Raw genomic sequence first — 16,595 nt, 5'->3', positions numbered from 1 at the left:
TACCTGCGTCCTGCTGCTGCACGATATTTACCACACGTCTTTCAGCAAATGTGTCTCATTTCACTTGAATATTTATTTTACTTGAAGAAATGCAGCATAGTCCCCCCCCCCCCCCCATATAACCATCAATAAACTAGTGTGCTTAAGTTTTAGTCATTGTAGAGTAATGCATGTTTTGATTTATCCCCCAGGAAAATGGATCAGTGTAGTAAAATAGCCCTGCAAGGTCACTATAAACCCCATAAATGTGTGTCTGTAATAACACCCTCTCGTGTGCACACTCACATGCCTTTAATATGAGTTGTAATTTAAAGCCGATACATCAGTGTTTTTCATAGATGATGTTAGTTTTATTGATTTATAAAAACAGGCCCTGGTATAAATAATACATTTACAGAATGATGCTCTGCATTGATCTGCTGCATGAGGCTGTACAGATCTTGACTGACCACATGATGGCGCTCTTCCAACATCTTTCCTGGGGAACAGCGTTAACGCCAGCCAAAGACAGTCTCCAGAACCCCAAACATCACCAGTCAAATAAGGGTTTAAATGAAAGGTACATTGTGTGAATAAATTACATTAATTGGCACTAGACATTAATGTGCGAAAGCAGCCTAACCGGAGATGGAGAGGATCGCTCCATACAGACACATTTCATCAACACGTTAGAAGAACAGAGGAGAGAGATGATTTGCAGTCGTGTCATTGTTTATTTGAAAGCAATAAAATAAAACCATACAAAGAAAAAAACAATCTTACAAATCAAAACGCTTCGATTGCTCTGGTCCAGCCGCTGCCTGTTAACAGTGTATGTTTCAAACAAATTGTTTGAGCGGCGAATATTTGCTCAAGGTCCGTCTGCTGCCAACTCACAAACTCAGATAGTCCACCTGAACCCAACACTGAGATCAGGTTGGAGATGTTCGTGCTGTCCAACTGGTCCGTGTCTGAATGTGAATCGTCGTCAGTTCTCATTCGTTTACATGGCACTGGCCCAAAGTCCGGCAGATAAAACTCTGGGTCAACAATGTGATAACTTGTGTCCATCTTTCGCTTTTTGCTGTAGCACTGCGCGCCCTGCGGCTGTTTTGACTGCGCGCAACAGTCTGAGTGGAAGTATCCGTTCGTGACAGTAGTCACCACATGCGTGTCCAAGTCCAGGACAGTCTTTTGGTTGGCTTGTGCGTTTGGGATAGGTAACTCCCAGGATGATTTGTCCGCACAACTCCAACAAGCTTCCGAAACCATGAGATCAGAGTCACTTGGAGAGACCGCTGCGCAGGCAGACGCGTCTTGGTGCGCCACCTCCGCAGGCTGGCCGATGGGCTGGTGCGCTCCGCAGTGCCAAGTGTCCGACTCAACCCCAGTAAAGTTGCAGTAGAAGTCATCAGACAACTCCGTTAGGCTCCCGGTCAGTTCGAGATATTCTTGCCTCTCGCGGACTGCGGCTACATCCTCGTAGTGATGCGTCCTCTGCGTCTGCGACAAGTTTTTGCTCATATAAAACTGCCTGGCGTTTCTCAGTACGTACGTTACCAGCAAGTTCTTGTGGAGCTTGATGCCTCCTCTCTGCGTCCTGGAGCTTTGGATTTTCCTCAAAGAAATGGAAATCAAGTTCTGTGCGTCAAATGCACACTCCATCCTCAACCGGGCCTGACCTTTCTTTTCTCTCAGTCTCTCAAATCGCTCGTTTCCTTGCTGGAGAAATATTTATGTCTCTAGCTGAGATTCCTACTCGGTTCGTGTAGACTGTGTCCATAGCGCTCCATGTCTTCCCAGTAAGGGCATGGATTTGCAACTCTCATCTTTCCTCGCCACGCCTTCACGTAGACATTGTCCAATGGGAGGAAGGCGGTGCTTCTGTTATACGCAAACATCACTACGAGCCTCATTCAGAATGCACGTAGGAGCTGACATGCTGCATTTCACTAAAATGTGTTCTGAGCTTTTAAAAAAAAAATCTCAGTGCGGACAAAAAGCGTGAAAATGATCGTCCGCGTGGAAAAGTAGAATGGAAGAGACTAGAAAGCGAGGAGTGGGATACAGCACACTGTCGAGGCGAGGAAGACGGGAGTGTAATAAAGGAGAAAGTAATGGAAGAGAATGGAAAATAGAGTACCATATTAGAAGAGAACAGAGAGTAGAATAAAACTATAAAAAGAGAGAGGTAGAATGGAACGGAACACATTGGTTAGTCATTACTGACGAACAGAACAGAACAGAACATGCTAGAGTGGAATGAAATAGATTTGAGTAACCTATAGAGTGTAGTAGAGAGCAATAGAACAGAACATGATAGAAGTGAATAGAGTAGCAATGCAATGGGCAGAAAAGTGGCTTAAAATCCAGCTGAGGGTTATAAAATAAAATATAACAGAATAGTGGCTATTAGAATAGAAATACTAGAATACAGCCAAAAACAATAGGATGGAGTTAGACCAGAGAAGTCAAATAGAATTTAGTAGCTAGTTGTACTAGAATAGAATAGAATAGAATAGAACAGAACAGAACAGAATAGAATAGATAGTTATATAATAATACAATAGACACACAAAGATAATATAATATCCTAAAGAGAAAGTACATTAGAGTACTAGAATAGAACATAATAGAACATAATCGAATCGAATAGAATAGAATAGAATAGAATAGAATAGAACACCACATAGAGTAATAGAATAGAATAGAATTGACTAAAGTAGAGAGCAATAACACAGTAGACAGTGATTCGATAGTACACCATATAACACAGTGGAGAGTTTTATGATGAAATAGAATAGAACATAACATAACATGATAATAGATTTCAGCAAAGAGTAATGGGATATAGAATAAAGGATGGAGTCGAGTAGCAGAATGCAGTAGAGTCAAGAAAGAGAACTTAAGTAGATAATAGAATAGAGTGGCTAGTAATAGCAAAATAACTGAAAGAGTAAAGAGAACAGATTAGTACAGAATATATGAGAGTAATAGAATAGAATAGAATAGAATAGAATAGAATAGAATAGAATATTGCAGAGTACAGTAAAGATTAACTCGAAGGAACAGAATAGATCATAATAGAAAGTAATAGAACAGATTAGAATAGACTAGTGTGTAGATGACAATAGAACTGACTATGGAAGAGAGTAATGGAATAGTAAGATATATAACATAGTAGAGGGTTATATAATAAAATAGAACAGAATAGAGAGTGATTTGATAATAGAATATAGCAAAGAGTAATAAGATAGAATATAGAGTAATACATTAGAAAATATGAGAATATAGTCAGAGAGATCTAAAGAAGAGCGAGTAATAGAAAAGACAGTAATAGAATACAACAGAGTAGAATACTGAGGATGCACAAATAATATTCTAGAGAGAAATAAAGTAGAACACTGTGTTCTAGACTACAGTGTAGAGAGCAATAGAGCAGAATCAGATAGAAAACAGAGGGTAATGGAATAGAGTTAAATAGCAAAGAGTAATAGACTAGAATAGCACATAGAGCAAAACATGATAAAATACTAAAAAAATATCACGGTCATAGAGAGTGAGTAATAAAGAATAGTGAAGAGTAACAGGATAGAATAGAATAAATGAATAGAATAAAGATGCTGATCTGGAACACTGGACAAGTAAAACCGAAACTCGTGGCAAACTCAATTGCTCTCTGGCTCTAAACCATGAATACAGGCAGAGTATCTCTTCACTGTCAGAGATACAAAGCAGAGACAGATCCTGGACATACACAGACTCAGAGACCAAAGCAAAGAGAAAGGACGACACAAGACGTCTCGGATCCCATCTGAGGAGAGAGTGTGTGGTCACTGCCCGACAGGTGAGGTAGAGACAGACGCAGGTCCTCTCAAAATGTGACAAATACAAGAGAAGAATACTGCAAAAATGTGATGCATTAAGCCCAAAAATTCACAGGACTAGATGACAATCATAAGCAAAAGTAGGACAAGGACACATCATTAAAACATCACTGAACATGACAAATACATTTGAACAATGTGAAGTTTCCATTTCTCTGTGTCTTACCTATAAATTATGAAATATACATTTGTTGAAACAATGCACTTTTTTCCTCCCCGCGTTGTATATTAGTTTTTATCACTAGAAAGGAACATAACACATTATATGGGCTAAAAATGTGTAGGTAAAAAAAAGCATATTTTCCATCTTGGGCGGTCAGTTTGAAAGGAGTTTTTTGTGCTTAGCAACAGAACTAATTAATGGGCCGATAAGCATATTAACAAACTGATCAAAGGGCCGAAATAAAGTTGCTAAAGGGCCGCTAGTTGGCTAGATCCGCAATAGGTTGTAGTAGAGAGCAATAGAACAAAACAGAACAGACCTGAATACAGTGGAGATGAATGAAATAAAACATAGGAAAAAGGTAAAAGAAATGACTAGACTAGACTAGGGAATAGAATAGAATAGCGGATAAAACTTTTAAAGCAACTCTTTTTGTACAAATCAAAGCTCAAACAGCTGCCCATTTCACATTTTCCACTTTGCTCAGATCCTCTGGATGACTGAAGCAGAGCCATGGCTGCTGAATGTGGCCTCGCTCAAAAGCATGAATGTTAACCAACAAAGTAAGACAGAACAGACAAAAGAGGAGAGAACTCAGGAGAAGGGGAACATGATCATAATAATACTATACTATAAGTCTGTACTATAGTGACCTAAAAAAGCAGCCTGCGGTAATACAATAAAATAAGGCTGAGTAAAATGGCTTTGGTTTCTTTTTCTAACTTTACCTGAAAAATAAATACTTTCCAAGGTTTATAAATCGTGACCAATTATTGACCCTAAAAATGCAGATCCTGCACTCTGCCTTTCTATTACCTTGAAAGGATATACTGGTAGAGCACAGCAATAAGGAGAACTTCATGTCTTCCTACTGTATTAAATCTGTATCTGTTTCATTGTTTGCATGTTTATAAAGGTAGCTAGCACAATGCAGTTGCCAAAGTAGGTGTTAGCTAATGTCAGTACGTTTCTGCAGAACCACAAGCCGGAAATAAAAGGCAAGGCAAGTTTATTCATATTGCACCATTCAGACACAAGAGAATTCAAAGAGCTTTACAGAGACACGCATTAAAATGTGACAGTAAAAAACATTCTGAAGATGTTAAAATCACATTAAAAAGAAAATGACATTTAAAAGGATAAAAATGCATTTACGGCTGAAGTCTGTTTAGGTTGAATTTTCTGTTTATCTCTTGATGCGATGCTGGGCTTATGCTTGCTTAGGTTTAGGCATAAAAACTACTTGGTTAGAGTTAGGAAGACATCAGATGTTGGCTTAAAATACCTGTTTGTGTTGCCACGATCATGGATGGAGATGCTCCAACTTCCCATGAAAAATGGGTGGCTTTGTCACAATTGCTTTGGATTTGATGTTATGTGAATGTGATATGCCACATTTGCTACATTAGTTACAGCAATCTCTTCCATAAACCTTTCTCTAAGATAGAGCACAACTGAATTTTCCGACAATTTGCCACACGATAAAACGGATATTTTAAATGTGTTGTTACCGCTTCTGCTTTGTAGGCCAGTATGCAACAGTGGCAAAAGTACACACTTTATTTACTCAAGTAGAAGTACAGATACTTGTGTAGAAAAAGACTGGTGAGAGTAGAAGTCAACTCTTTACTAAAGAAAAACTGATAAGGTACAGGCTCTGAAATGTACTCAAAGTATAAAAGTACATTTCTACCAACCATTTTCTGCATTTTCTGCGACACTCAGTGAACCTGAGCCTTTGTCACTACACGCCTTTTCTCCCCATCTCAGTCTCCCTCTTTGTCTGTTTCTGGTTTGTTGTGACTTTCATGTCATTTTGTCTTGTTACCTCTGCTGTGTGTGATATGCACTGATAGATCAAATCGGTCTTGTGATGTTGAGTTAGGGTTGAGTTAAAATCATCCATAATTCCCCTCACCTGCATTAAAACTAAAGCAAGCAGCCTGTTCTGAAGATGTTGGTATTAGAAAGTGCAGGGATTGTGTTCAAATGTAGGCAGGAAAAGTAAAAAGTTGTCAGAAAAGTAACCAAAAACTACTAACACTACTCAAGTGAAAAATCTACTTATAGTAATGATTGATGAATAATGAAGTATTTATACTTTGTGACATCCCACCTCTGCTAGTATTAAAGTCTATACTATACTATAAATATACTCATACAGTACACAGATTCAATGCATACATATATATATATATATATATATATATATATATATATATATATATATATATATATATATATATTTACACACACATACAGTAAATGTATGAATGAAGTGTCTGAACCTGACAGGGATGTCATTAGGACATCCTCTCACAACTGGAATAGTGTCATTGCACTGAGACGTGTGAGGCAGAGGCTGTTTGTAGAGAGATTATCTGTCATCCATGCCCCACATCTGTTTGTGTGTACACACACAGATGGCTGACATCATACTGAACACCTGGATATGACTTTGATTTCCTGCCAAATACGTGAATCAGGAGGACAGCCGCTATTATGGTTATCATGCTTTGATAATAGTGTAAATTGGAGTCTGACACATGTGGGCTCTCTCTTGAATATAGTTTAAATGGCAGAGAGCAGATTGATATCATGTTCTATGGTATGGTGTGCTATGTGGTATGGCAAAGCACAGTATTTTATGGTAAAGTTCAGTAATGTAGTGACACCGAAAGACAGACACTCGATGATTAGCGTTGCCTCAGATGAATGTGTAAAGGTAAGGGGTTTAGTAGATGACACATCCAAGAAACACAACTCATGTTTTTCATCATTCTCAACATAACAGGCAAAAACAAGGACAACAAAGCTGAACAAATAAAGGCAAAGAAAAGACAGGGCAACTGTGTACATAAGTATATACATACAGCCATACAATATATATCTATATATCCAAAAATATATTAGAAATAAAGTCTTTCTGTAAGTTGTAAACAATGCATACAGTACTGTAAAAAGACAAATATGTATTGAATGGAAATGGAATCATAAACTTGACATAGTTAAAAAGTTTCATGACCTGTCTTAAATCACTGTAACATTTTTGCCATTTGGATAGATATTGTGTTTTAGCCATTGCACTTGTATAGCAACACTAAATATCTGAAATTGTTTCAGTACTCATATTTCACAGTATCAATACTCCAGTGCTAGCTGTGTTTTTTTGCTCTCCTCTTGGACAGCAAGTTGACACATGCATTGTTGTAGTGCCTACAGTCCCACCTCCTCCAGAAGTAAATTAACTTAGATGCTGCCTTGCTTAACACGCAGTACACAAGCCCTGTTATACCTATCTTTCTGTAAAATGTTTAAATGTTATGCTCTGTGTTGCGTCAGTTTTTTCATGTGGCATCGAATAGTGATATTTTTCAAGGTCTTGTATCGAAATGAGAAATTACAGTAACGTGACAACAGTAAAATGCACAATACACATTTGCAGTATTTGCGAACACTGAGCAATTTTCAACACTATGTAACCTTAAAATCACAATCTGCTTTCTTTACAGCTATTTGTGAATGCATACTCGTTTTTTTTTCCATTAATGCTGTTTGTATCTTTACATTTTAGCCAGCAAAGGCTTTCACTGTCATATGAGCCAGCTAGGAATACTCACAAGTGTCTCCAAGTATAGCAGCGTCTTCAAAACTGATCCTGGGTCCATTTGACATTTGGTCTGACCTTTGGTTCTGTCTCTCACTGATTGCAGGTTGTGGTTTCTCTCCAGTGATGCTCAATAAAATATTCGTCACAGTTCTTTTCTTCCACTGTGACATTTTGGCACCTACCCCTTCTTTTCCCACTCCCTGTAACCGCCCGTAAGGCAACATGTAATTCAAAACATGACAAAAAAACCATGTATTTTTTGCACTTGCTTTTTTTACTCTAAACATATTCATAAACATAAAGTCATAAAGAATTAATCAATCTTAATGATTTTTTCTAGAATATGTAAAGAGCATAACAGAAAACAATGGATTTACAATACAATATAAAACAGATGTTATTTAAATAAGAGAGCTGTACAGTTTTGTGTTAAAATACAGACTGCGAGGGATTGACCAGAAAATGTGCTAGAAATTCACAGTTTTCTGTATAAGGAGAAGGCTAAATTCATACACAAAGTTCCCGTCAAACTTTACAGTGGAACAATAAAACATTACAAGCTGGCATGGTTCATTCATGGCCCAGGACAGGAAGGCTCTACAGTGAAAGATTCAAACTGCCCAGAACGTTGTAGGAGAAGTGAGGTGTCTGCACAGAGCCCAAAGGACACTAAAAGACAGCACCCATCCCAGCCACAGTCTGTTCACCCTGCTGCAGCCTGGCAAAAGATACAGAAGTATTTGCTGCCGTACCACCAGACTACAGAGCAGCTTTTTTCCACAGGATGTGAGACTCCTTAACTCATCCTCAGCGCCCCACTATGAACAGTTTATAATAATAATAATACATTACATTATTACATAAATTTAACTTAAATAGCGCCTTTCAAAATAATCAAAGAATCTTAATCAAAACAGAGGCTTAGATGGAGAAGCAGCAAACAACGCCAGTGTCCTCTTGCATCATTTTTTTCCCCCCTTTTCCCCATCATTACAAACCAATTAGCCGTTGTAAGTGTGTGTCTATGTTGCTGAGGGAATTACAAACAGGAATTTCGAATACAATCTTTGTGTATTAATGCAGCACATTGTGTCAAAATGTTTTGTGATCATTAAAAAAAAAAACTTAACATAGTCATGTAATTTCTCATGTATCCTTTAAATGCATATGGGCACAGTCTAAAATATCTTTCATGAAATATAAGCCCTCATAAATCAGGATATTAGCTGATATATGAGGGTAGTCTAATATGGGTAGTGTACCACAGTACTATTAAATAGTGTGATTACTTGAATGAGGTTAATTGAATGTCATGAATAAAGTTTGATGTGCGACATGGAAACCTCTGTGGTGCTATCTAATTTATTTGCTTGGTCTTATTTATACATTTTCTCTCCATACTGCTGTACTGATGCATTCCAGTCTCATTACCACTCACACCAACTAAAACGGAAAGGAAGATGATTTCAACTTCTAGATAGACATACAGTCTTTGTGGTCCAAGGGGAATATTGTTTTCACAGACTGAACATATTCCACCCGAAAAAAATATACTTGAAATATACACTTGTCTTTTTATATTAAGCTTATAGATTAAACATACACTTACATACTATATAACACACATTCACACATATGAAATCAGACATGGCCACAAAACAAATCACATAACATCGTCAGATTCAGATCTTAGTTGGCAGTCCATTGATTTTTGTTTAGCAGAAGGATAGACTGATGTATAAAAGATTAGATAGAGCAGTCAGAAAAGATACTGTTAGCAACACTGAGTAGACCCCTTATTGTGCGTTGTTTGACATGAGTTAATTAATGTTAATTAATTGTTACAGTGGAGAATTTTTTGAATTTTTTTTTTGAATTTTTTGAATTTTTTTTTTGAATTTTTTGAATTTTTTTTTAAATACTGGTCAATTAAATATGATAAACAATTTTCTGTGTAGTGTAGTATAATACAGCATCACCACAAGACAAAAGAAGCAACATTATGCAAATATTGGTATTTGGTATCGGGATTTTTTTTTCGCAACTTGGACAGATACACTGGCGAACTTAAGTTCAGTTCATCAAGGTTATTTAAAGCTGTCAAGACACCAGAGGAAATTTTATTGGGGAAATATTTTCTGATTTTCTTTCATGGCTAACTTTGCTAATTAGCAAATGGCAGCCACAGTGAGCAGCAGTTAGCAGATAGTTTAGCAACACATGAAGCTATTTGTCTGTGAGGAAATGCCATTAATCAAAGACTTATTTTCTCCATAAAATATAATCCAGTTTTACCAAAATCAATGGCTGGTGGTGTGTGACGCAGGCTAGGGCTTTGAAGCACTACACACTCGCTTAACCCACATCACTAGGCCAACATTATATTCCTGTAACAGAGGAGTATGTTGCAGGACTGCAGTTCTGAGACCCTTGTCTTTTGGGATTTAACCCAAACTACTATCTGTCCAAGTACTAACAGTTTTAAAGTTAAACTTTACAAAACAATGTAAAAAGTGGCTCATAACAAGAAAGAGTTAATGTGTTAACATAGTTTAATAGGATTATTTAAAACTAATTAAAATGGTTGACAATGAGTATGAAACAAACATTTACACTGTGGTTTCATTAACACTAAACATATACATTAAGAGGCTACCAATTTGTTTTGCAGCGAGCTATCTAAGCTAAGCTAAGGATTGTTTGTAACAATAGTGCCTTTAAGACTATAATGGTGAACTAATGTGACTTACACTTCAGTTAGCTGAGGTAAGCTTTATATATATTTCTCATTTAAAACACCTTAGTTGTTTTCAACATTCTTGATAAATCTTGCTAAATGTTATGTTGGATATCCACTTAAGACGCTGGCGCAGTTACAAAAAACAAGGGGGAATTGCATCCTCCTCTACTGCAGGAAACATGCTTTTCCACATGGCACAAGACCGGGCATTCAGGGTACGGAGTGGAAATGAAAGAGGCACCATTCTCCCTATTACAAGTCAGTGTACCATGTGTTATTTTAAGGTAAAACAGTTGAATAATGTTGCTCTAAAAAGTGAACTTTTTTTTCATACAATTGACAAATACAAATTTATTTATAGTTTTGAAGCATTTCTATGTGAACAAAGAACTTATTTTGTGCATAAAATGGAAATCCTGTGCACAAAAGGTGATGGATGCTCCCCAATTTCCAGAAAACAGACCTCACCAGTTCTCTGACATGGTGTGAGTGCTTTAGCAACTTAAGTTTAGGTTATGTCTCTTACTTGAATCAAATAAGAAATTCCCATTTTCTTGAATGTTGTGAAAACATTAAAAATAAATAGCTACATCTGATAATTCATAGTTAAATTATTTCACTATGTGTCCTGAGATGAGATGAGCAAAATATCAATAATGGAAGACCTTAGATGTTCTCAGTTAAATAATTTTTACACTTGCGCTACATCAGTATTCAACCTAAGAATTATAGGCCTGGTGCAGTTACTTCAGTTGTGAAGTTGTGATTATCAACAATTGTATCTGCCAGAAATCCAGGACAAGGAACTCAACCCGGCCTGTATCCAGCTCCCTCTTAACTCTAAAGAATTGAAAATCAGAGTGGGGACTAAGTGCACTTTCAGTACTTTTCTTATCAATACATCTCAGGCTGTTGAGTTGGTAGGAGAGTCAAAACAGAGAGGAATCACTGGTAAACAAAGAGAATTCAGTCTTTCCATAGTGCGTCCTCTTAAACACAGTGCTGAGATATGCAGCTCTGTAGAAGATGCACACAATTACTTCAGAGGCGAGGTGCTTTATTTACATATGCAATATGCATAAGCAAGGTTACTGTGAGGGTGAAATAACCGCGAGATAGAGGGAGAGAACGAAGGAGGGGTTTGGTGCGAGTGTGAGATGTGTGTGTGTGTGTGTGTGTGTGTGTGTGTGTGTGTGTATGTGTTTGTGTGTGTAGTGGTGATGGGGAGAGGGTGTGTGGGGTGGGGTAGGGTTGGGTGGAGGGGGGTGGCAGAAAATTGGTGTTATCAATATTTAAGCAACCCTTCGAGCATATTTATGGCAGACAATAGAGCAGACCTGCAACTGTCTCGTGTGAGTGGAAGTGTATTTATTACAGGCTGAAACAGAGGCTGTAAATAGGATGTTCATTGATATATCCCCACCACATGCATGGAATCAGGGAAGAGCCCGCCACTTGGTACGGTTGATTTTTGACCAAAAATAAACTATTAACATATCGACTAATTGCACGCCATAACCCCGAGTGTGTCACGAATATTCATTAGGGGGATATTTCTACATGTGGCAGGCAGATGTATGTAATTCAATCAGTTCAAGAAAAAAAAAAAAAAGAACTGAAAAAAGCTATGAAAAGAGGGAGAAGGAATAAAATGTCTGGAACTTTTTTTTCACAGACCCATGGCCTCTCAGAAAATGTTTCCATGTGTTGTGTCTGAGCACACTGAGAGCAAAGAGGGAAAACATTCTCTCCTCCAAACCACATGCAACAGATTCTTTCTGAAGCCAAATAAATCAACCCTGTGTTTCAGATCATGTGACACTTTTTGTGCTTTGTGTTATTCCCAACATATCCTGTTTCACCCCCCCACCTTCCAACACTGTCTCACACGCACGCACAAACACTGCACACACATACGCACGACACATGCACATTCAGAGTTTCCATTTCCTGTGCGTAAGATCACCTGTACAGACAGAATGGCGTGCTTCGACGCAACATGCTCAGGCAGGAAAACAGGAAAGGGAGTTCAAGGGTGTCCAACATGAAATACTCGCAGAGTTAGGGGAAACCCAGAGCTCATGGCAGTGCTCCAGTTTCTGAAGACACTAAGTAAAGTTTCACTTGTGCACTTTTTTTTTTGTTTTAGCACTGCCATCATGCGCTCTACTTTTGCTTGTGCAAAAATGTTCCAGAGGGGTTCGACAACTGTCTGTTCTGTGACAACACAAATAACAAGTTAATGGGATCATCGAGCATAGACACAGCATGTTTCTGGAGCAAATGCTTTGCCCTTTTAAAGCAAAAGTTAAAGTTTTTGGGGAGAATTGTTTTTTTCTTTTTTTTTTTTTAATTTCTTGATAAAAGTTAGATTACAATTTAATTCTGTAAAGTGTATACAATTTATTAATCTAAAATGCATGTTTGACACTTAAAAGCTTTTAAAAATGGAAATAAGAATTAAGAGCAGTAATTGCTGATATAGAGTGTTCGGTCAGTAACCCATTTCTCTCCTCCCCATACAAAAAACAAAAGAGAAGAGACATTTCAATCCTGTCTGCTCATCAATGCACAGAGAGCAGGATCCTCCTGTTTGCTCATAAGTCTGGTGATTACAGCTGCGCCTTCATGTGGGGACATAGCGAGGAGGGCGGGGATTGCTAACTGCAAAACAGACAGGAAGTGAGCTAAAACAAGAATAATGCTTACAGCAGCTTTAACTTTCATTGGTTTAGAGACCTGATTTCATTTAGAAAATAAGAGTGTATTTCCAAAAACTAGCAGTTAGACTTCGCTGTTGGGTGATATCAACAGACACTAGCAAACAGTGCTGGGGGTAATTTGTTACAATACTTACAGTTATTACGTTACAGTACTCAGATTCGTTTTTATTGTAACAAGTAATTTAAGGCGTTAGTTCTCCAATTCATGTAATCTGTTTTAGATTAGTACATTTCCCGTAAAAGTAATCTGTTACTGGAGAAAAATTGCTGTCTTTTCCTTTCCTTTTGTCACCATTAAAAATAAAATAAAATCCCTGAAGCATCGTCACGGTTTCTGTAGTCTCCTGCGTCTCAGCAGGTGCCAGCAGAAGGTAAACCTACGTTTGTGTCAGCAGCATGTGTAGCTAGCTAATTCAAAGTAGCAAGATGGCAGAGAGGACAGCATTAACTTTGTGGGAATATTCCCATTATTGTGAATTTTGGGGCAAAAAGGACATGAACCTTGTGCCTTGTTTTGCAAGGTGTCTTGTTTTCATTGAACCAGCGGTGCCTAACACTGTACGCCTCTGCTCAGTTCACTATCAGATTGTTAGCAAAACACAGAGATGTAAGTGTTATATTGGTTCTGTCATTCCTCTTACTAGGCTGTTCAATTACTCTCCTGTACAATGACAATAAAGACTATTCTATTCTAGGCTGCAGAGTTACTGACTCCTGGCTGTAAAGAAGCCTGCAAATGACAGTGGAGTCAATACATTCAAAGGTGCATGTACAGTTGGCTACACACCATCTGGACTATTTAACCAAAAGTTATTTTTGTCAACTCTAAAGTACTCTAACGTGTTACTTTTTTCAGTAGGTGAGACAGTTATGCAATTTTTTTAATACCAGTAATCTTGTTATGAGTTATTTTAAAAGTAACTTTACCCAATACTGCCAGCAAAGCAGCACGGTACATAAAATAAGCACAAAAGACATGTCAAATAAGTCAAACCAGTTAGGAGATAGATAGATAGATAGATAGATAGATAGATAGATAGATAGATAGATAGATAGATAGATAGATAGAATTACTTTAATGATCCCAGACTGGGAAATTATTTTGTTACAGCAGTAGTGGTAGATAGCACATGTCTCTGCAATGAAAATCAACCGCTAGCTATCTACCCAGAATTAACTGTTGTCATGAGCGCAATGTCACAGTGTTTGTCTATACAACTTGCTGTCGCCAACATACAGTTAACCTACCTTTGCATAAAGTCTAGAAACAGGAGCAACCAGCTAGCATTGCTGTATTCAAAGGTAATACAAGAATGAGAGTCAAATCTCAATAAGCAGATAATTGCATATAAATGCAGAATATGGAGACAAAGGGACAATGAAGGCATTGGGCACTGGAATTGTTTTTTAGTCACAGTAGTATTCCAGTCATGTGTGAGTGGGCTTTGGCTGCATGCAGGTAAACAGTCCATGTGAAGAGAAAAAGAGGCAAGGCACACTGACCGAAATGCAATTGGTTGTCTGGCTGTGATTTAGTTTTTATTAGCTTTTTACAAATGTATATATAAGCTTTTAAAATAATGTGTATCAATCTGAATTGATATGCATTCATTTATCTGCATATGCAGATAAATTAAAAGCTGTCCCTCAACTCCAACTCCCTACTCCGTTCAGTCTTAGCCTTACATCCATTATGCAGATATCAGCTGGCTACACCAGTAGCCCTGAAAGATTGCTAAAATTACATCAGATGATAAGCGATGGTTTCCAAGATTCAGACTCTCATGCTATGCTAGCACTTCTTTGCAGCTGTACTGAGGCACAGCAGTGATTTTCAGCTAAATACTAATGTAAGCAACATTAATGTATTATAGACCTGGACATAGGGCCCCCCTCAGCCTTGCTGCCACTTTTTGCCCAGTGGCATTGCAGTTGAAAGTTCTTTTGTGGCCCAAAAAGCATTTTGGCCACAGACACTATAAAAATAATCAATTCATGGAGGTATTCTTCATATTTCCTTGAACCAAAAAAAAGCAATGTAAAATCTGTGACATCATCAGAACTTGAAGTGTATGGATAGAGTGGGAAATCATGGGCGGGGCCAGCTGGGGTAACTTTACAGCACCAATCCACTGGGCTGCATGACAGGACGCAAACCCAGAAGCTAGAGAACTTTTCTTCTCGATTCACTTTAAAATCTATGGTAATACTAGTGCTACTATACTAATGTCTAGCAAGTGTGTAAGGTGTAGATGTTCAATATCTTTGTTCAGCATTGCAGATTGCAAAAAATATTCTAATTAGGTTGGGAAATATGATTTGTTATGTTGTAGATCAGTACAACTGTCATGGCTATATGTTAAAAATTAAGCTTGAGCAAGCGGTTGGTTAGCTTAGCCTTGCATAAAGACTAGCGGGGGAAACTGCAAGCTCTGTCTGAAGGCAACAGAATGTGCCTACAAGAATCTCTGAAGTTCTGTAATTAACATGGTTAATCTTGCTTTTTTTCGTACAAAAACCAAACAACAAGCAAGCATATTGCACATAATATTGAACTTTAAGTATTCCATATTTTTCCTGACATGCTCCATCTTATATAACTCATGTTTTCCCTCTAACATCATTCATAGGTTTTACTTATCATGTACTATTGTACCTTGTAGATCTAACTATATGTGACATGCTGAACTGATCAATCGGCCCAGTTCTCTGTGGGGTAACACAGTGTTCCCCTGTGCATCTGACAGCCATCCCTAGCCCATTTACTGTCAAATGGGCTCGGCTCTCTTTGCCTGAGCTCAGATGCAGATTTATGCCAGAGCAATGCCGGTTCTTGCATATTAGATGAAAGCCTTGTTTGCATATACCCGCTCTCTCTCCCCCCTCCCTACCTTCCCTCTTCCCCCCTCTTTCTCTCTCTTCCTTTTTTCTGAGGCGTCACTTTAATATGTATGCAAATGGGCTGCGCTCCACGGGCAGATATGTGTGGAGTCCTGTCCTGCAGTCAGGAGGTGTAGGAGAGATTGTGTTTGTATTTATGAGGCATGGGCCCTGCCGCTCTTGGGAGAGAAAACGCTGCGAGTAGTGTGGTGGAGGCTCTGCAGTGCAGGCAGAATGCAGATATGCCAATAACAGAGGTCATGGTTGTCACTAATGATAAGAGAAGACAATTAGACAATAGCATAGCTGTAATGTAACCCCCCCTTACACCCTCTTACATACACACACACACACACACAAACAAACAAACAAACACACAAGCCCTCGTATCACTGCTCTGGCATGAAGCAAGCCAAGCGACTGAAGAGGAGAGGCTTCTTCTGGAATGTTCTGCATGCTGCAGCAGCTCTTCTCCTCAGCTCCGCTCCACCAGGATAGGAAGTCTTAGGTGATTGGTGTTGGTAAAAACCAATCTATCGATCCTGTGCAGTGAGGGGGGTGAGGATCACTGTCAGGGGCTGAGGCAGGGGAGACAAGGTCAGGTCACTTATGA

The 16,595-nt window shown here is 38.3% G+C and overlaps 1 protein-coding gene across 1 annotated transcript; it reads right to left on the bottom strand.

The window, feature by feature from the left end:
• Positions 1-693: 693 nt before the first annotated feature.
• Positions 694-1,822, bottom strand: LOC115581028 (immediate early response gene 5-like protein). Its single transcript, XM_030415837.1, has one exon. It carries the CDS (start codon positions 1,642-1,644, stop codon positions 766-768), a length of 879 nt encoding a protein of 292 aa, XP_030271697.1. The 5' UTR covers positions 1,645-1,822; the 3' UTR covers positions 694-765.
• Positions 1,823-16,595: the final 14,773 nt, after the last annotated feature.

The sequence above is a fragment of the Sparus aurata genome, chromosome 5 (genome assembly GCF_900880675.1).
Source record: "Sparus aurata chromosome 5, fSpaAur1.1, whole genome shotgun sequence".
NCBI lineage: Eukaryota > Metazoa > Chordata > Actinopteri > Spariformes > Sparidae > Sparus > Sparus aurata.
This window is presented reverse-complemented; position numbering and strand designations above follow the sequence as displayed.